The 21344-nt window shown below is 38.4% G+C and overlaps 1 protein-coding gene across 1 annotated transcript in view; it reads right to left on the bottom strand.

Moving 5' to 3' along the window:
• Positions 1-21054, bottom strand: part of nfatc1 (nuclear factor of activated T cells 1) — a 44819-nt gene extending 23765 nt beyond the window's left edge. Inside the window, exons 1-6 of the mRNA XM_016281389.1 lie at positions 20723-21054; positions 17465-18497; positions 17185-17344; positions 11862-12064; positions 10292-10464; positions 7466-7606 (exon numbers count right to left, since the gene is read on the bottom strand). Coding sequence (XP_016136875.1) covers positions 7466-7606; positions 10292-10464; positions 11862-12064; positions 17185-17344; positions 17465-18497; positions 20723-20741 — 1729 coding nt within the window. The 5' untranslated portion in view covers positions 20742-21054. The remainder of the gene's footprint in view (positions 1-7465; positions 7607-10291; positions 10465-11861; positions 12065-17184; positions 17345-17464; positions 18498-20722) is intronic.
• Positions 21055-21344: the final 290 nt, after the last annotated feature.

Here is a 21344-nt window from a genome sequence, read left to right as displayed (position 1 = left end):
ACTGTAAACACACACAGATGCGGCAACGCAGACCTGCTCGCCACAGTGTTGTGAATAGACTCCCTTGTCCTCCCCGAGCTACAGCAAAGAGCGACTCCCCCTCTTCCTCTGGGCAAAAGGGATCAGCGTATGGCACGAGAGAGAAAGGGGAGCTCAGGCTGGGATGACCCTAATTGCAGATGCTCAAGCGAGCCAGTTTTCCAGAACGTGCTAATGAACAGCAGCTGCGGAGTGTTCGGGCGAGGAGCGCTGCTCTTCTATGCCACGTTAAAACGCTACAATGTGCTCGAAAAATATCCTTTTCATTGCGTTTAAATTAAAAACAATAAAAGACACCAAATTCTGCAAGGCCATTGTTGTGGATGGTCTGTTTATGAATGTCTAATATAATTTTTTGTTGCTCCTTAATGAGGAGACAATGCAGGGATTCCCTGAGGCTTGTGGCCGTGATTGGTTTGTTTGTGAGAGTGCGCCATTGCTGCCGAGGGTTGTTGAGGACAAGCCAAACCTCAGGGCTCCTTCACACGGAGGTTATTGTTCTGAAGTGTGAAAGGCGGACTCCCGCATGAGATTTTCATTCACGAAGATTCTCTAGAACAAACTCATCTCACACAGAAGACCCATAGAAATGACTCGCAACTTACAACATTATTAGTGGTGCTTGTTAAGATGAGCATCACTATTACTAATGCTAATAGGGAAGGTTAGGGATTTGAACAACCCTTTAAATCAGGGGTGGGGAACGATGATCCTGGAGGGCCTCTGTCCCTGCAGCTCCAACCCTAATCAAACACACCTGAACAAGCTAATCAAGGACTTCAGGATACAGGTAGGTATTTTTTTTAGGGTTGAAGCGAAACTCTGCAGGACAGTAGCCCTCCAGGATCAACGTTCCCCACCCCTGCTTTAGATTACTGCCATGTGGATGATTATAAATAAATAAATAAATAAATAAAACCCCTTAGACTTACATTGAGGGAGAGCCAGTCAAATAACTATTTTACAATAACAGAATTCTTTTAAAACTGTTGTTTTTATTATGTTCTATGGCTATAATGGTTTAAATTACATAAACTTATTTAATAAGTTAAATAAAAAGCACCCATCCATAAAAAATGTCTCACACAGCTCCGGGGGATCGATGCGTTTTTATAAGAAAAATATCCATATTCAAAACTTAATAATCACTTTAATGTAGCTTGCGCCAACAGTTGTACACGGAAGCAGCTCCGGGCTGATGACGTATGAGTTCAGCATTGCGCATGCGCCGGTGAGTCTCGTGAAAACCACCACTTGTTAACAGGAGCAAAGTAAGCAAAGTTTCCTTATTTTAGCAAAGGAAAACCAGTCTCCTCTTGGCTTACATAGAAATCCTCTGACATTCTTCTTTACAAATCCTTGTTTTGTACTTTTAATAAGTGACTGTTGTTTTGTTTTGATCTCTCCTCTGCGCTTCCGCGTTCGTCACTTCTGAGCGGCATTTTTCATTTTTGGGTGAACTAAACCTTTAAGCAGTACTGGGGGTTGATGCATTTAAAGTGTGTAATCAAACTACAATCTGCCTGTTCACCATAAGTTTAGGTGCAAAGAAATTGGTTGAGAAGGTAATTATGGACAAAAGTGGGGACCAATATTCACCTGTGCCGTCGGGAACCACCCATGACCACAGACAGATTTAAGTCAACTAACTGTACTAACGAAGACTGACTTCAATCAGTGTGACACACACACACACACACACACACACAGGTCTGTACCTGGATACCTTAAATCTATATGGTAAGAATAAGACGCTCCAGGCAAAAGCGTGGTTCTACAGCATTATCATATGCACTCAAAGACCAATGCAAAAAGAAAGTGGGGAAAAATAATTTTAAGTGGTTTTACAGCTGGGCAGGCAGTGAAGTCCAGCGAGTCCAGATGTAAAAACGTTCCTTTCTCATGAGGGAGTTTCTTTGTGTCTACCTCTTTCTTTCGCTCTTTTTTTGCCCTCTATTTTTCCTTCTGTTAGGAATCCCCACTGTTCCGTAACACTCCCACACGCACATATTAACTGTAACACATCTGGCCCAAGCACTCACACACAAACACATAGACGTTTTCCAGTCAGTGGAAAAATTTTCAATTTGACCAGGAACCACTATAGATCACAGGCTTGGCCAGTGTCAAATAAAGATAACAAAAACAAGTTCTGTTGTTACGAATTTGCATACAAAGTCAACAAGCTGCTCTACCACTGACACCGTGAGTTTCACTCCAACAATATTAACCTGATATGCATCTCAGGATGCCAACTTTAAGAACTTTAAAGTTGAGAAATTCTTCTTTCTCCCTCTTCCTCTCTGTCCACGTCTACAGAGAAAGAAAAGGAGATGTCTTATCTTTAGTCATCAGCCTGTGCCAAAATCTTTCTTTGAGGTGTCTGACTGTGCTGTGATACCTAGACCAGACAGTGAACTCAGATTAGTAACATACACATATTAATCACAGATGACTCTGATGTGGATGGCCCAGATCATTTCAGCAGACACGTTTATACAAAGCCACAAAGGATACAAATCTATCTATCTATCTATCTATCTATCTATCTTAGTCTGTCTGTCTGTGTATCTATCCATCCATCCATTCATCCATACAACCTCCTACAGTATCCATCCATCCATTTGTATTATCTATCCATCCAAAATGTCTATAGTATCCATCCATCCATCTATAGTATCATCCTTCCATCTATATTAACCAGCCATCCATCCATCCATCATCCATCCATTTATAGTATCTATCCATCCACCTGTGTATAGTATCCATTTATAGCATCCAACCAACCGTCTATAGTATCCATCCATCCATTATAGCATCAATCCATCTATAGTATCCATCCATAAATCCAGTTAGAGTATCCATCCATCTATAATATCCATCCATCCATCCATCCAACCATCTATAGTATCCATCCATGTATAGCATCCATTTATGCATCCATCCAACCATTCATGTATATCATCCATTCATGCATCCATCCATCCATTCATCTAGTATCCATCCATCCATCCATCCATCCATCTATCTATCTACCTACCTACCTACAGTAACAGCTAATCCATAGCAACAACCCAGAACACCTTAAAAGTCATCTAGTAACAGCATCCCCTCAAACTGCAGTAATCAAATTACACAAGGCCTAAATAACCTGTAAGATTTTCAAACATTCAAACAAGGCTTTGTCAAGCTGACATTCAAAGTCTGACAAACATTTCTATTCTATTCTATTCTATTCTATTCTATTCTATTATAGGGCAGTATTAATTACAATAATTCCCTTTGAACATTTAGCTTAACTTTCAATCACCAATTAGTTTTAAATTATTTCTCTACACTTCTTTCTTTCTCTCAGCCTCAGTATTTTTCCTCTCCCTTTGCATATTAATTACTGTCTATGACTTTCCATTTAAGACACGCTCCAAGTACAGATGGGAAAAGAGTGCACGAAGTCACGTTGCAGCGGAGAGGAAGCAATGGTCAGAGAGAAGGAGAGAGAGACAGAGGGATTCCCTGTGTGTGAGTCACGTTGTGGGAGCCTCCTCTTTACTCATAACAAAAACAACCCATTCCTTCCAGATTGAACCCACAGAGGAGGACTACACAGCACTACAGACCTCAGATTCATTTCAACACCTTTTCATTAACAGTTATGGTGTTGATTAATCTTGCAAAAACATTCATCTAACATTTATCTAAAGGAACAGTTCACCCAAAAATGACATTTCTGTCATTTTTACTCACCCTCATGTTGTTCCAAATCTTTCTTTCTTCCATGGAACACAAAGGTAAATTGTTCAAGCATATCTTAGCCACACATCTAAATTTTGGTCTGTTACTCACACACATGCAATTCTATAGATTATGAATATAGTGTGCAAGATGCTTGGACCATTTCTATGGTTTCATTTTGGATACTTATACACTTGCATTATATGCAATGCATATTTTCTCAAAATACCTTTTGTGTCTCATGTAAGAAAGAGGTTTGGAACAACATGAGGTTGAATAAATAATGATACAATTTAATGGGTGAGCTATCCCTAAAACTATTTTTATTTACTAAAACTAGTTTTAGTAAATGATAATACAAAAAATCCATACAGAGGTTGAACTGCTTTGTTCCCTTCCCAGTGTTTCCCAGTTTTAAAGAAGCCAAAGTTTTATAGATGATGGTAAATGCAAATGCAGGGGAATAAGTTATAAGGCAATGAAGCAGGGGCATGTGACTGAGCTCATGAAAAATGATAGTGGAAAAGATTTGTCTTTAGAAAACTGGACAGAGAGAGAAAGAGAGCGAGAGGGCTGTTGATGCCGATGCCAGTGGTGGGCTGGCTCAGGGGTGTTTCCATGTGAGTAGTGCCCAAGAATCCACAGCGGATGCCAGACACGGGGAAACCCTTCTCAAAAACAAGAGCACACACCCTTCTGTCGGCAAGCACACACATGCCCTCTCTGTCTCTCTTTCTCTATCTCTCCTTTACACAAACACCCACGCACATATGTGCACAAACCAAAAATGTAATGTGGGTTAGACAGCATGTTAGTGATGCTGCAATTAAAACAAATGCCCATTCATCAGTTAATCCACAACAACGTCTTTCCATCCATCCATCCATCCATCCCTTTAAAACATCATCTAGATAGATAGAGTGTGTGTGTGTGTGTGTGTGAGAGAGCGAGAGAGAGAGAGAGAGAGAGAGAGAGAGAGAGAGAATTGTATACTATATTAGAGATGTTCAATATCATTCTACAACTTAAAATGCATTTCAGCAGCTTCATTTCCCAGAGTTCCCTTCTTCACAGGTAAAACAATGAGGCCATTTCCTTCAGGCTTTGTGTTACGGATCGCCAAATATCTCGCATGTTTACATTACTCGGCCTTGGCCTTGTCTGCACCTCCTGCCTTTTTTTCACTTTTTTATTTTTGACAAACTCATCAAGGAAATGACTGTTTGTAAATCTCAGGTATCAACAGAGAGCGAGAGAGAGAGAGAGAGAGAGAGAGAGAGAGAGAATTGTCTACTATATTAGAGATGTTCAATATCATTCTACAACTTAAAATGCATTTCAGCAGCTTCATTTCCCAGAGTTCCCTTCTTCACAGGTAAAACAATGAGGCCATTTCCTTCAGGCTTTGTGTTACGGATCGCCAAATATCTCGCATGTTTACATTACTCGGCCTTGGCCTTGTCTGCACCTCCTGCCTTTTTTTCACTTTTTTATTTTTGACAAACTCATCAAGGAAATGACTGTTTGTAAATCTCAGGTATCAACAGTCAAGGGGTACTGCTTCTATTTTCCATATGGAAAAAGAGAGAGAGACCTGAATAAAGACAGACAAAAAAAATCAAAACAAACGCCCAGACACAAGGGACAGCCCAGACTGCACTCTCTCTCTATTTGGGCTCCATTCCTGGGCAGCACAGGCAATGGAAAGTTCTGGAAATGTAAATCTGTTGGGTTAAAAATACAGCGCATTAATGTGCTCCACATGTGGCACTCTGGCAATGGGAGGGATATTTTGACGGCAGAGAGGGGAAGAAGGAGGGATGGAGGGAGTGGTAGAAGGGTTTTTCTGGAGGAAAGCATACACACACATTCACACTACTGAAGACCAGAGTTTAAGAACAAAGCAGGACTTTTCCACACATACTGTCTGTCACAGTATAAATGCTCTAATGAGTAAATAGTGATGCTCATGACAATAACAGACAGATAAGCCACTGCATCAAGCCAAGGGAGGACGATATGCATAATGGATCCTTTTACTTCCATTGGCCTATGGACAGGAAGTTACAGTGTGTGATTTCTGCACCACTGGTGGCATCAAAACTAATTTTTGTTTGAGCAGCACGACTCAAATTTCGGCTCAACCAATGGGATCATTTTGGGATGAAATTAGTGTTCATCCAAACAATGGCTGATGGGGGAAAGTTTGGGATTTTTTGCAATTTGGTTTTCTATTTTAATGTATATTTTAAGATATTTCTGTAATGGCAAAGCTGAATTTCCTGCACATGATCCTTTAGAAATCCTTCTAATATGATTTGGTGCTCAAGAAACATTTGTGCTGCTTAATATATTTATGAGGAACCATTTGTAGGCCAACTTTACACCATCTTAAAATTAAATGACATATTAAACAAGTGCAGTAATGACTTTGCATGGCCCATAACAAACTAAACACAAGCAGCACAACACAATATTGACTCAACCAATGGGATTATTTAGGGACGGGATCAGTACTGGGTAGATTACGAACAAACTATTGTCTGTTAGTGATTACAAATTACATGAAAATCATAGTCAGTAATGTAATCCTGATTACTTTTTTCCGGCAATGTATTCTGACTACTTTTGGATTACTTTTAGATTACTTTTGAACTACCTTTAAATGGGATTATTGGAAAACATTTATTAATTTATTTGTTATCAACAGCATCAAATGCATTAAATATTACTGAAGTTTTTTGTTTTTTTTGCATTTGGTGGTTTATCAGTTGATGAAAGGCTAATAATTAATTAAATCATAAAAATGTAAAATTAAAATGAATAAATTATCTTAAAATAAAAACAAAATAAAACATGTCAATATGACCATATGACCAATATTAACTTTAAATATCAGGGGGACTTGTAAGTAACTATAATTATATAATTATAATTATATAATTATGAGCATTTCAAAACGTAATATAATCCAATCGCAAGTGCATAATTGTTCATCCAAACAATGGAAGACGGGAGAGTATTTGGGTAATTGGGAAGTTTTTGAAGTTAAGCAGTGTTTGCCTCAATCCCAGTTTGCTCACTATCCGTCCTAAACAGTATGCAAGGTTAGGATCCATCCCAAATCATAGCGCGTTGAAAACAGCATGCCAAATATGTCCAGATGGCACCCACACATGCTTTTTGGCCTAATATTGTCCAGATCCTTTATAACTATGCAAGAGGATTGGTTTGCGATTGTTCTCTGATGCGTTATTGAAACATAATATTATGAATCTGTTTTTGTTTTTGGGGCGACAATCTGTGAAATGGATTATGGTCAAAAGTGATGTGCTAAACGCAACTAAGTGTACTAGACACATATTGGCAACTGAAAGCATAATCAATAAGCCAAAATATTTAATTATCATGCAAGGGTTGGGAGACGTACTTTGCGAATGATGCAGAGATTCCATGTGGGCCTAATTATAACCCAATACACCTGTACAGGTTTACATCACACTTGAAACTATGTCATTAATCATCGTCAGCATTACGTATATCCTTGTACTTAGGGGAAGTATGCAAATTGGGATTCAGCCTTTGTCTCTAAAGCATTATCTTCTGAAACCTCCCAAAAGAGAGGCAATTTCAAAACAATTCCTATTGCTCAGACACACACACACACACACAATCACAGCTCCGTGTTCCCTACCTTGTGCTCGCTCCACAAACACCACCTTGGAGTCGTGCTGGAAGTTGTGCCCGCTGAGAAGCATCTGTTCCCCCCCTGAGGCGGCACAGCTTTCCATGTTTTGTTTATCCACGAGGGGCAGCTCCTGTGCTGAGCGCTGGGCTGCAAGGAGGACAAAGAGACAGAAAGAAAGTGAGGAAAGAGATGGAAATGTGCAGAACCACTCAAATTTGTATACATCCACATCTGTACTTTCTACTGTACAACTGTAGGGTAAGGAGTTAAATCTCAGTAAAACTACAATATCTTCCTTTAAAAAATTGGAAATTGAACATTTTTAAGAAAATAAAATGTGTAAATATGTGTATATACACTAGCATATATATACACACACACACACACACACACACACAATGGTTCAAAGGTTTGGGATCTGTAAGACTTTTTATTGTTTTTAAAAGAATCACCAAGGTTGCATTTTTGCATTTTATAATAAAAAAATACAATATTGTGAAATATTATTAAAATAAATGTTTTATATTTTTTGTATTTTTTTTAACCTTTGATGGAAAAATTAATTACTCCATTACTCCATCTTCAGTGTCATATGATCCTTCAGAAATCATTCTAATATCACAATTGAAAATGGCTGTGCTGCTTAATATTTTTGTAACAACTATTATACCTTTTTTCAGGCTTCTTTGATAACTATACTAGCATATATATATACACACACACACACACACACACACACACAATGGTTCAAAGGTTTGGGATCTGTAAGACTTTTTATTGTTTTTAAAAGAATCACCAAGGTTGCATTTTTTTTTGTAATAATAAAAAAATACAATATTGTGAAATATTATTAAAATAAATGTTTTATATTTTTTGTATTTTTTTTAACCTTTGATGGAAAAATTAATTACTCCATTACTCCATCTTCAGTGTCATATGATCCTTCAGAAATCATTCTAATATCCCAATTGAAAATGGCTGTGCTGCTTAATATTTTTGTAACAACTATTATACCTTTTTTCAGGCTTCTTTGATAACTATAAAAGCATAAAAAGAATGTTGCATTTATTTGATTTTTTTAACAATGCAAAAGTTTTTACTGTCATTTTTTAGCATTAATCTTACTGACCCAAACATCTGAACTTTTGTACATTTATATACTGTATATATACAGTCATGGCCAAAAATATCAGCATGAGCTTTTTAGCAGCAAACACTCAAGATGGGTTTGGTGAACACAGGGATAAAAAGTACCCCATGTACAATGATATTCTGCTGTATTTTTAATGCTGTGGGCCTATATTTCTGCTGGAGGTCCTGGACATCTTGTTTAGACACATGGCATCATGGATTCTATCAAATACCAACAGATAAAAAAATCAATAAGTGACTGACTCTGTTAGAAATCTTCTAATGGGCCATGTTTGGATCTTCCAATGGTACAATAATCCAAACACAAACCTCAACAACAACACAGAAATGGGCCACTGAGCACAAAACCAAGCTTCTGCTATGGCCATTCCAGTCCTCTGAGCTGAACCCTATAGAAAATGAGTGAGGTGAACTGAAGAGAAGAAGCACCATCATGGAGCTGGGAATCTGATGGGTCTGGAGAGATTCTAGATGAAGGAATGGTCTCTGATCTCTTGTCAGGTGTTCTTTAACCTCATCAGGCATTATAGGAGAACATTTAGAGCTGTTAAACTGGCAAATGGAGGTTTCAAAAAGCATTGAATAAAAGGGTGCCGTTAATTGTGGCCAATGTGTATTAGAGAAAAACATTTATTTCATAATGATATTTCCCCCCATTTTAAATTCTTATTATCCAATGAAAGGTTAGACTTATGTGAAATTTTTTAATAAAAGATCAAAAGGATTAACAATACAGATTAATTTTCACAGCCTTCTTTGATCATATTTACCAAGGGTGCCGATATTTTTTGTCATGACTGTATGCTGTTTAAGCTATATAGTGCTGCTTGAAAGTTTGTACATTGCTGCTTGAAAGTTCGTGAACCCTTTAGTATTTTCTATATTTCTGCATATATATGACCCAAAACAATTAGATTTTCACACAAATCCTGAAAGTAGACAAAGAGAATCCAATCAAACAAAGGAGACAAAAAAATATACTTTGTCATTTATTTATTGAGAAAAATGATCTGGTGTTAAATATTTGTGAGTGGCAAATGTATGTGAATCTTTGCTTTCAGTATCTGGTGTGACCCCCTTTTTCAGCAATAACAAGTAACGTTTCTTGTAACTGCTGATCAGTCCTGCACAACGGCTTGTAGGAATTTTAGCCCATTCCTCAGTACAGAACCACTTCAGCTCTGTGATGCTGGTGGGTTTCCTCCTATGAACTGCTTGCTTCAGGTCCTTCCACAAAATTATATATATATTATATTTATAAATATGGCAGTTCAGTCTGTACTTTCAGTCGGTGCTTTTGAAAATGTTACCTGTCATAGGCTTCATATGTCTTTCATTCATGTTCTCCCTTTAACTGGAACCTTTAACCCAGAAATTACTCACATTTTATGAGCTGTGCTCATTTTCTAGTGATATTTCTCATTTACCTTATAGCAATTAATCAGTCCTGGCAGTTATCAGAGAAAAAAATAAAGTGTGTATATAAAAAGTAAAATCTGTCTTTGATTTATTGATTCAATCCATCTAATTACAACATTCCTGTCGGTAGAGCATAATGCTAGCAAGGTCAGGAAATGAATTACCTGATAAAAAGTATACACTGAATGCAATGTTAGTCAAAATGAATTTAAAAAAGCCAAATAAAAAAAGGACTTAGTGAGATTTAGTGGCATGACTCACAGCACTCAATGGGGTTAGATGCCACCTGTAAGGACACCATCCTGCCATTAGGTTGGTTGATGTGGACACGGAACACCATCCTCACACGTGTGTTCTTCCGTCCGATGTCTGTCTCGCCCTTCCGGAGCTCGATGTCTGAGTTACGCAGCTTGAGAATTCCAGCGCAGTCGATTCTGTGGCACAGAAAGAATGTTAATGTTTTAGGAATAGACTCAACAAATCCTTTCAGAAGTACAAAAATGTGCTGTAAATATCGTTAGACAGCTGTTTAATAAACATTTTCTCAGAACAGAGTAAACGTTTAATTTATTGCCTGAATTTTTTTGGTACCATTTCTGCCAAAATTACGCCTGGCCCTTATTCTGCGCTGCATAAATAAATGCCCTTTCTCTCTCGCCTCTTCCAATTTCTGCTCCTGACATGGCAGAGATGTTGTTAAAAAAAATCTATGAAAAGTTTACTTTCTCCATTAAATGTTCAAATCCTTCAAGCCAACGCAAGTAAATAGTTATTTAAAAGCCTGTCAAATTTTTGCATCGAAGAAACATTTAGGGCCCTTTATTTAAGTTGCACATGAGTGAAATGATCCTTAAAGCTTACTTTTTTAGGCAAAAACAGGAAATCTGAAAAAAACGGAGAAACAATCACTGAATACGAGTAATCTGTCAATGCTGTACAGACACTGGAATGTCAGATATTAACGTTTCCATGTGTATGTGGTGAGGATGAGCACATTGTGTTCTAGGTGTCATCCTGATCTTAAGAGGAAAATTAAAATGATTTAAAATTAGATGTAATATAAAATAAAAATAGACACATATAAAATAAGTATAAACTTTATCATAAACTGAATTATATAAGCCTACCAAATTATTAATTATACAGCTACTATAATAGAGCAAGCCATCATTCCTTTTCCAAAACAACTGCCCATGTTGAGCTTCCAGCCTTCCAAACTGAACTCCACATACAAAGTAAAAACAGCATTTTCTCTCCAATCAAAATGTGAAATGAAATACTAAAGAGTTTAAAATTGGTTAAACTGCACTGACACAGGGACATAACCATTTTTTGGCTTTACTACAGAAACGTGACAAAGCGAGAACGCTCCCCAGAAAGCTCTGAAACAAGATCCAGAGGGGTGTGTGTTTTTTTTGTATAAGTTAAGTGTTACATCCATTATGGAGCGGGACAAAAATGCTGAGCTGGTAAGACCGCTACCGCCTGGCTTGCAGAACAGACCCCAGCGCTCCATTACAGGCTCCACACGACCAGAGGCCTCCTGTAACACGAGCCCTGGAGCTCATACAAGGGAAACCCACGGCACTGGGACTCCTTACACACACAAAAAACACACTTCTGCTTAGCAACTGCCTTCACAACAGGAGGATCGGCGGTAAAACGGAGGGGTGTCTAAATAATCAATGTTGTTTATTGCAGGAAACATGCACAGGATGCATGTGGATATACATAATTATGATGTACAAACATTTCCCCCCACTGGGCTTGGATGTTTCTCTGTGTTTTTCCTGTTTCTTAGTGTCCTTCTGAGATGTGCACGTATACTCACATGGCCCTCATGTTGCTCTCAGGAAGCAGAGGAATCTCAAGAACTTTGGTGTTGGACTGTATGGCCTCGTGGCTTGGTGTGGACACGGTCTTCCCAGTTATACGGTGGACCTGGTAGAAGGCGTGAGGCCGGAGAAGACGGTCGTCTGCTGTCCCAATGAACAGCTGTAGGGTCAGAGGTTCACTCTCCATGTAGCCGTGAAGCTGAAAAGATACAGATATTAATTTATTGGCATAACCTGTTTCTACAAGAACAAGAAAGTGAAATAATCACAGCCAATCAGAAGATGTTTAAAGGGGTCATATGATGCGATTTCAGGTTTTCCTTTCTCTTTGGAGTGTTACAAGCTGATTGTGCATAGATAAGATCCCTGAAGTTGCAAAGACTAAAGTCACAAACCCAAAGAGATATTCTTTATCAAAGTTAAGACTCTGCCACGCCCCCCTAAAATGGCTCGTTCTAACACACCCCCACATATCTACCTCACTATGTGGAAATATTTGCATAATGCGGCCCAAATGTGCACGCAAAGAAAGAAGGCGTGGTTTCAGTAACCGCAGTTAGTGTTGAAGCAGTCATGTCAGGGAGACGCTGTGTGTTTCAGTGCGAAAGCAAAAGCACTTTATTTGGCCTTCCAAAAGTAGATGCATTTAGGAATCTTTAAGATTACTTACAACAGAACAGCGATGCATTTTATGGACGACCGTTTCGTGAACCTAGGAGAGGAGGTAATTCTGACTTTGCTATGACAATCTGGCGCTTCTGAATCAGCTACTGTTTTGTTATTAGTTTAAGTATTTGCTATTGACTGTTCAAATGCGGAGTTTTGCGCATCGTGTGTCTGTGTGTGTGTGTGTGTGTGTGTGTGTGTGAGAGAGAGAGAGACAGCGTCACATCAAAGTGGAGTCACCTGTCTTAACTGCAGCTTGTGTACTGCATCATTACCGTGTCTGTTCACCTTTCAGGCTTGAACTGATGGTAAAACTAATGACATTATTTACATTTATTTTGAAAGATGAAGCTCGTGATTATGGTAAGGGGAGTTACATTTCCGACGAGTGCTTGTGGTGTTCGGTCAATCACAATGGTCAGCTGGCCAATCAGAGCAGACAGTGCTTGTCGGAAGGAGGGACTTTGTAGAAAACTAAGCGTTTGAGAGAGGCGGGGCATAGAGGACCTACAATAATGTACAGTATTTTAAAAATAATGTGTTTTTTGAACATTAAAGCATGTCAACATATTCTGTTACACCAAATACACCAAATAATGATCTTTAAAAAAAGCATTTTAATGTAAAATGGGATTTTTGGACCTCTGAGATTTCAAAGCAGCTGCAGAATAAATAGAAACCAAACAATTAACAAAATATACTGTTACTCATCAAAAACTCAGATGGCAGGTACAAAATGAAGCTACATTTTGTCAGTTGATTGGTTTTGATTTCTTCAGCATGTGGAAGGTAGCTCCACCCACACTGAAATCTCATTGGACCAAAAACCTGTTTGTCATATACGTACACTACCATTCAAATGTTTTTTAAAAGAAATTAATACTTTTATTCAGCAAGGATGCATTAAAATAAATCAAAATCGACAGTAAAAAGATTAATAATGTTATAAAAGATTTCAAATAAATCTTGTTCTTTTGAACTTTCTATTCATCAAAGAATCCTGAAAAAATCTATCACAATTTCCACAAAAGTACTAAGCAGAACAACTGCTTTTTACATTAGTAATAATAATAAATGTTTCTTGAGCAGCAAATCAGCATATTAAAATGATTTCTGAACGATCATGTGACACTGAAGAATAAAGTAATGGTGAAATTACTTTAAAATTACTCTTGGCTTTGCCATCACAGAAATAAATTACATTTCAAATTATATTAAAATATAAACAGTTATTTTAAACCGTTATAATATTTAACTTTTGCTTTTACTGTATTTTGATCAAATAAATTCATTGAGCATAAGTGACTTAAAAATCTTACCAGCCCCAAACTTTTGATTGGTAGTGTATATTAGTTATCAAATATATACTGTAAACGAGAAGATACTGATTGTGGAAGCTGAAAAACAAGTTACACAAGGAAAACCATAAAAAGACAAAAAAGAGAGATTTTAAATCATAAATTGTTGACGTGAGTATGAAGCAAGGGTTTGAATTTGAAGATTTATTTTCAAAACTCAAGCACATTAGGCCAAAGCTACGTAACACACAGCTGATGTATGGAGATCCTCAAGGAGGGTGGTCAGCATCTGTGGTGAAAGTCCTGGACCAGTCTGTATATTTATTTTAGTAGATATGTTTGAGCCTGGCATTTGTGTTTATTCAGGCAGTAGGGAGTGCACAGGCCAGAAAGACAGAGGCCAGAGAGATCGCACTCTCAGAACCCTCCCCTCACTTCATTACATTATCACCCACTAGAGGAATGCCAAGACTCTTTCCGCCCATGGCACGGAGTTCAGAGCGACGTGTCCGCACCTCCGAGTGCTGTGGGTCAGTTCTCACCCTCTCAAGCTCTCAACCTCCGTGGCACATCTGTGGCAGATGAGGGAAACAGCTTGAGGGAAAAAAGTAGATCTACAACACGGGCTCCTTTGAAGAGTTACTGGACAGAATCAGTAAGCAAATTCTTACTGGAAGAGGTTACGTCTCAAGTGATATTGAGCAAGACCAACTGTTCTTCTCATTGGGCTCATTCACTAACAGTGCATATGCATGTATTAAAACAATAAAATCACGATCATAAACATAAGTTCACACATTTTTTGTGTAAAATTCTATTATATTTTATTATTACATTATATTACATAGTATATCAAACTAAAACAATCATGTTGAAACAACTAAATACATTGTGATAAATCCCAAAAGACAAGGTTTAATAAATGTATTCAGTTGTTTCAAAAGGGTTATTTTTGATTATCATTTTTAAGAACTTTGTATATACAGTATATCTATATATAAAATTATATATATAAAATTATATATATATATATATATATATATATATATATATATATATGAATCGTGTAGTTAAAGCCTATCTAAAAGAAGTTTATCTTTAAGCATAATACTGAGGAAAATAACAAATGTGACCTCGGACCACAAAACCAGTCTTAAGTCGCTTGGGTATATTTTTAGCAATAGGCAAAAAAACATTGTATGGGTCAAAATTATCGATTTTTCTTTTATGCCAAAAATCATTAGGATATTAAGTAAAGATCATGTTCCATGAAGATATTTTGTACATTTCCTACTGTAAATATATCAAAACTTAATTTTTGATTAGTAATATGCATTGCTAAGAACTTAATTTGGACAACTTTAAAGGCGATTTTCTCAGTATTTAGATTTTTTTTTGCACCCTCAGGCCATGTCCACACGTACACAGGTATTTTTTATCATTTTTTTTCCCTTCTTCCATTTAAAAAAAAATCTCCATCCACACGAAAATGCAAACGCATGCTATGAAGCACTGTCAAGAGCATGCCAAACCAATAGGTGGCGATATAATCTCAACCGTAAAGCCATGTTGGCCAATCAGAAGCCTGAAAAAGTCTCCAGTAGGCGGAGATAACAGCGCAGGTGCTGACGTCACAAGCCAAAAACACCAGTTTCACTGTCTACACGATAACACTGCAACCGGAGTTTTGGAAAATGTTCACCCTGGCAGGCGTTTTCAAAAATGTTCGGTTTCAGTGAACTGGTGCTGCGTTTGAGTGTCAACGAACAGCCTAACCGCGTAGAAAAAGCTGCTGTATCTCGGCCAAATATTGCCCTATCCTCACAAACCATACATCATTGGAAAGCTTATCTATTCAGCTTTCGGATTATGTATAAACCTCAATTTCAAAAAATTGACCCTTATGACTGGTTAAGTAAGAACGCTTGAGTATGCAGTTATTAGTAAATGAGACCCATTACGATGATAAAATAAGTCCTAAAATCCTCAACCAAACAAAAACTCTAATAGCAGTACTCAATAAAAAAGTAATAAAGATCTGACGTCACAAGCCAAAAACACCAGTTTCACTGTCTACACGATAACACTGCAACCGGAGTTTTGGAAAATGTTCACCCTGGCAGGCGTTTTCAAAAATGTTCGGTTTCAGTGAACTGGTGCTGCGTTTGAGTGTCAACGAACAGCCTAACCGCGTAGAAAAAGCTGCTGTATCTCGGCCAAATATTGCCCTATCCTCACAAACCATACATCATTGGAAAGCTTATCTATTCAGCTTTCGGATTATGTATAAACCTCAATTTCAAAAAATTGACCCTTATGACTGGTTAAGTAAGAACGCTTGAGTATGCAGTTATTAGTAAATGAGACCCATTACGATGATAAAATAAGTCCTAAAATCCTCAACCAAACAAAAACTCTAATAGTAAGAATTTTTTTTCGATTTCAAATAAAAATGCTGTTCCTTTGAACTTGAGCACCAAATCGGCATATTAGATTGATTTCTGAAGGATCATGTGACAATGAAGACACTTGAGTAAGTGCGGCTGAAAATTCAGCTTAACCATCACAGAAATAAATTACATTTTAAAATATATTCAAACAGAATACAGTATTTTTAAATTGTAATAATATTTCTAAATATGTGTGATATTACTGTGTTTCTGAGCAAGCATAAAAAAAAAATAAAAAAAAAACAATGAAAAAAAAATCCTAATGACCCCAAACTTTTGAGCTGTAGTGTATATTGCACAATGCAAATAGCAACCTAGAGGACTTATATTGCAATCTAACTAACCATTTCCTACATCATCCTAGTTCAAATTTATCCTGCAGCTTTCTGTATACTTGTACACTAATTTTCAACTAGCTTTGTATTGTTACAATGTTGGTAGTACACTTAAATTAATAATGTTTACTCTTACCTGCACCCAGATATTCCTTTTTTATCTGTAAGTAAAAATTTGCAGGATGGTGCAAAATGCAGTTATTAAAAACACCATTGTTAAAAGCCCACATTGACACTGATGAATTACCGCTTTAAGACTTAAAGGGACAGTTCACCACAAAATAAAAATTCTGTCATCATTTACTTTCCCTCATGTCTTTTAAAACCTGTTTCTTCTGTGGAACACAAAAGAAGATATTTTGAAAAATGTCTCAATATTTATTTGTCCATCAAATGAAAATCATTGCTGTCCAGTGTTCTTTTGGACCCCACTGACTTTCATATTATGGACAAAAGCAGAATTCCACAGAAGAAAGTCATTCAGGTTTAGAAGAACATAACGGTAAATAAATGATGACAGACTTTTCATTTTTAGGTGAACTATTCTTCTGAGAGATTATGAATTTATACCTGGACCACTGGATGCCCTCCCGCTAGTGCTTTTACAGCCCCTCTGCTGCCTTCAGTCTCGTAGTGAGCACGGTGATGGGACTTGGGTTGGACATCAATCTGTAGGCGGTACGGCCCTGAACTGGAAGGCAACTGCCAATCGAGAGCAGGCAGCGATGGACTTCGAGAATAAGAGTGAGAGAGTCCAATAACGAGGCAAGGAGAAAGAGAGAACTTTGGTTAGCACAGATAAATGACTAAACTACTTGCAATATGAAATAAATTCTTATATGCTACCAACCTGATGTAAGGCTTCGGCTTGGACCAATATGGGTGTTGGGGCACATCCAAGAAGCCACTGCAGTAGGTCTCTTTTTTGAAGGGCAGGCGTGCGGAGGAGAAGTCCTCCTGGCAAAGCTCCAGGGATCCTATCTCCTCTCCACCTGGTTCTACTTTCAGGTTCATCGAGGTGCTGTGCTCCAGACTGGTCTTGCGGGACTTCAAAGGGATCCCCTCCCCAAGATCTGTTAATCCATCTGTGGTGAGGGCATTAATGGCGGCAACAATGGCGGAGTTGGTGTACTGGTTGGTGTTGGGCAGCCAGGTGTCCTCCGTCACGCTAAGACGGGGCGAAGTTTGTGGCGACAGCCCCGGGGATTGATTCGGTGAGTACGGATGGTACTTGTGTGATGGGCCACCGTTGAAGCTGTACTTCCGTTTACCGACACAAGGAGAATTCGGTCGTGAGCCTCGGGTGCCCACCCAGCTGTCGTCGGTGATACTGGTACGGGGAGAACCAGACGGAGAATGGCGTGGAGAAGCGCCGAGGGTGCAGGACTGCAGAGAGGAGGAACCTTTCGGGGAGACACAGGGAGACTGCCAGGGCGAGTTCTGCGGCGAGTTGTCATAGTTGTACGAAAAGCCTGATTCGTACGATGACGCATCTGAATGGCAGCTACGGGAAGACACGCTGCTTGCCGGGCTTAGGCAGGTGGGGTCACGATAACCGTCAATGCTTGGCAAAGTTAATGTCACTATGGAATTGACTCGCTTGGCCACGGGAACGCTGTTCTCCTCCACTTCGTCCTCTGGGAACTGCCCGTAAGCTGTTATCTCAATGCGTGGACTCTCCAGCGTGGGAGCCCCGTTGGACCGGGTGCCGGATGTTTGGAAGTAACCCACTGAGCTCATGTCATCTTGAGGGGGGAACGAGGACGGCTGACTGATGGACATCGACAAGGAAGGGCTGGACTGGAGATTGTGGTACTGGGAGGGTGGGCAGGGGTTGCTCAGAGGTAATGAGATGCTGGTGTTTTGGCTGTAACCGTATGCATCTGTAAGGTGCAATCACATTTTCATGAGGTGCTGCAACTAAAAATAAGCTATTGAGATCAAAGAGTATAGGTGCAAAAAATATTTCTTATGCTTAGAGTATTGTAAGAAAACTGTTGCTTTTGCAAACAGCCACATCTAATAAACTTTCTATTTTTTTTTAAGAACAGCCATTTGGTATAAAAAGGGCATTAACAAATGACACTCTGTTCTTCATAAGTAATAACTGTGAGTCAAAAACATTAGTGGTAAAAAGCCACAACCTCTGCAGGGGAAGCAAGGTGAGTGACACGCAAATACCAGGCCAAAAATAACAAAGCGTTAAAAATATCTTCCTGAGCACAAAACCAGACGGAAAACCAATACTCATAAGCAATCTCTGTCGAAAAATAGGGGCAAACATTTGCATCTATGCAATGTATAGGCCTATACAAATGATTAACACAAAATGTCTTGTCCAGAATTTTTTTTTAATATTCCAAAACATAATGGTTAGAGTTTCCTAGAGATGATCCATTGACCACTTTAGCATTTTAGAATACTTGTAGCTTATCTAAAATCTTTTAGAACATTTAGTAATACATCATCTAGCCTATCAAAGTTGTCTATACAGCTATATATATTTAAGAGAAATACATTCTTTTAATGAGTAATCGGTGCAAAAAGGGGAAAAAACACAGTTGAGTTGAGTGAGTCACTGTAGTCAGTCAGTCCAACCTGGTGGAAATATATGTAATGTAAGTTAGCCCAAACTGGCGCACAGTCACTACTGGCTCTGCTTGCAATAACATTTGCAATGATTTCTCGCTACTTTAGAGGACGATTAAAAACACGGATACTTGAAAATGTGACCACAGCGCAACAAAGCACCCTGGATACTGATAGCATGCTAATGTATCTCTAATGTATGTATCGTTTTGAATCAAGTTAACAACTACATATTAGATTTTTGTAAGCAAGCCGTAAGTATACACTATGTGATTCTGATAGCTTAAAAAAATAAATAAAAGTACTAAATTACTGATTATTAAAATTATATTAGCAACCCCGGTGAAATAAAACACCTTAAATCAGCCTAAGCAGGTTTGCTGGTCTCTCAGCATGATTATGCTGGTCTGCTGGTTGGATTTAAAAGGCTTTTGGGCACATTTCATCAGGTCAAGTTAGGAGACCATTTAAAGAGACCATCTTAAACCAGTAAAGACCAGGAAACCATCGTCAGGCAGGTTTAAGTTACTTTTCTCAGCAGAAAATCTGAGAACTTGTTTTGTTTAGTAGAGCTGTCATTATGAACTATAATCTAAGTTATCTTGTGAAATGCACAGTTGCTGCAAAGAAAGGGATGCAAAAACCCACAATCTAAATTCCTTGCTTATTCATCTTCGTCACGCCCACCACTCCACTCTGCAGTCTCTTAAACTGAGAAAAACCCATTCAGCCCATTGATTCAATAAGAAATAACATTAATTCCACTAGACCAGAAATAAAAAAAGAATGAATAAACATTAACAACAGAGCAGTAGAGCAGGGCAAGCTGTAACACCACCAATAACCAATCAGAAATTAGCTACTGGGGTGAACTCACTATCATATGGGGAGGGTTGTAACACAACTTACCAAAGTCCTATCTATAATGGACACAGAAAGATAACACTAACTTATTTATTTGGCTATAAATATAATATATTATTGGATTGGGGTGGTGATCAGATATACTATAATTATTTTTATATATAAAAAATTGCGGCACAGTAAATCCACGCAGAGAAATTAAGATGACCATATTTTCTATAAAGTGTTACCCTGCCCTCCAACTGTCACAACTCACCTCGTTAGTGGGGTAGATTACAAAAGCAGTCTTTGTACCTGACATCAATTTACACAGTTTAGGAACATGCTGCAGATTTATAAATCACTTAAATCTGTAGCAGACAAATATGGGAACGCAATGTCAAAGTTTGAGACACATGGTACACATTTGAGTTCGAGAAGTTAAAACCGAATGTGTTACAACACTCCCCGGTCTCCCTTAGTACCAGATATAGCCTAAGTGCGTGCATAATAGCAGTTATTGATTTATTTGATCACCACGGCAGGTCAATTCGCAAACGTGCGTGAATCTGTATTAATAAGTCCAATCATACTTATATTAAAATAATAATACAGAAACACATTAACGTGAAATATGACACAGTGTGAGTGGATGCATTTAATCTGAATACGTTACCTTCCTCTGCGGATTTCATGCTTGCGAAGTGTGGAGTGAACTCACAGCAAGTTCAACGCGCTTTCCCAAAACGCACGAAAGTGTCCGATGAGCGTTTTATTTCCCAATGTAAAGACGCGTCCAGATATCTGTGATAAAAGTGTTCACTTCTACCGCAATAAAGGTGTATTCCAGTCACGAGAGAACTGTATAAATGATTCGAAAGCTCGGATGATTCCGTATACAACACTTAAAAGCGCATGCAATAACGCAAAAATGTATGAATATTATTTTAATAGTTTGTCTAACTCGTTATTTGTTCTATTCTGGACTTGCATGTTAGTTTCCAGGGGTTCTGGTGACGCACTGCTTTGCGATGGAAAGGTCTCTGTATCTATATAAAGCCGGGAAACACCGTGAAGCCCCGCCTCTCAATGGAGTGACGCAGGCACACGTCTCTAAACTCGACAGCAGATGAAGAGAGGGATTCTCTTCTCTCAACATTTCCAGATGTGGAGCCGTTGAAACACCGAGGCAAACGAGCCGGCGTGTGCGCATGCGCGTCTGCTAGAGAAGGGAAGTCCAACTCATTTTTGCGAATCGGTTCTTTTGAACAGTTTGTATTAAAGAGCCGGTTCAAATA

The sequence above is a fragment of the Sinocyclocheilus grahami genome, unplaced genomic scaffold, assembly GCF_001515645.1.
Source record: "Sinocyclocheilus grahami isolate Dianchi unplaced genomic scaffold, SAMN03320097.WGS_v1.1 scaffold149.1, whole genome shotgun sequence".
Classification (NCBI taxonomy): Eukaryota; Metazoa; Chordata; class Actinopteri; order Cypriniformes; family Cyprinidae; genus Sinocyclocheilus; species Sinocyclocheilus grahami.
The sequence above is the reverse complement of the archived record's forward strand: the minus strand, read 5'-3'. Positions and strand labels throughout refer to the sequence as shown.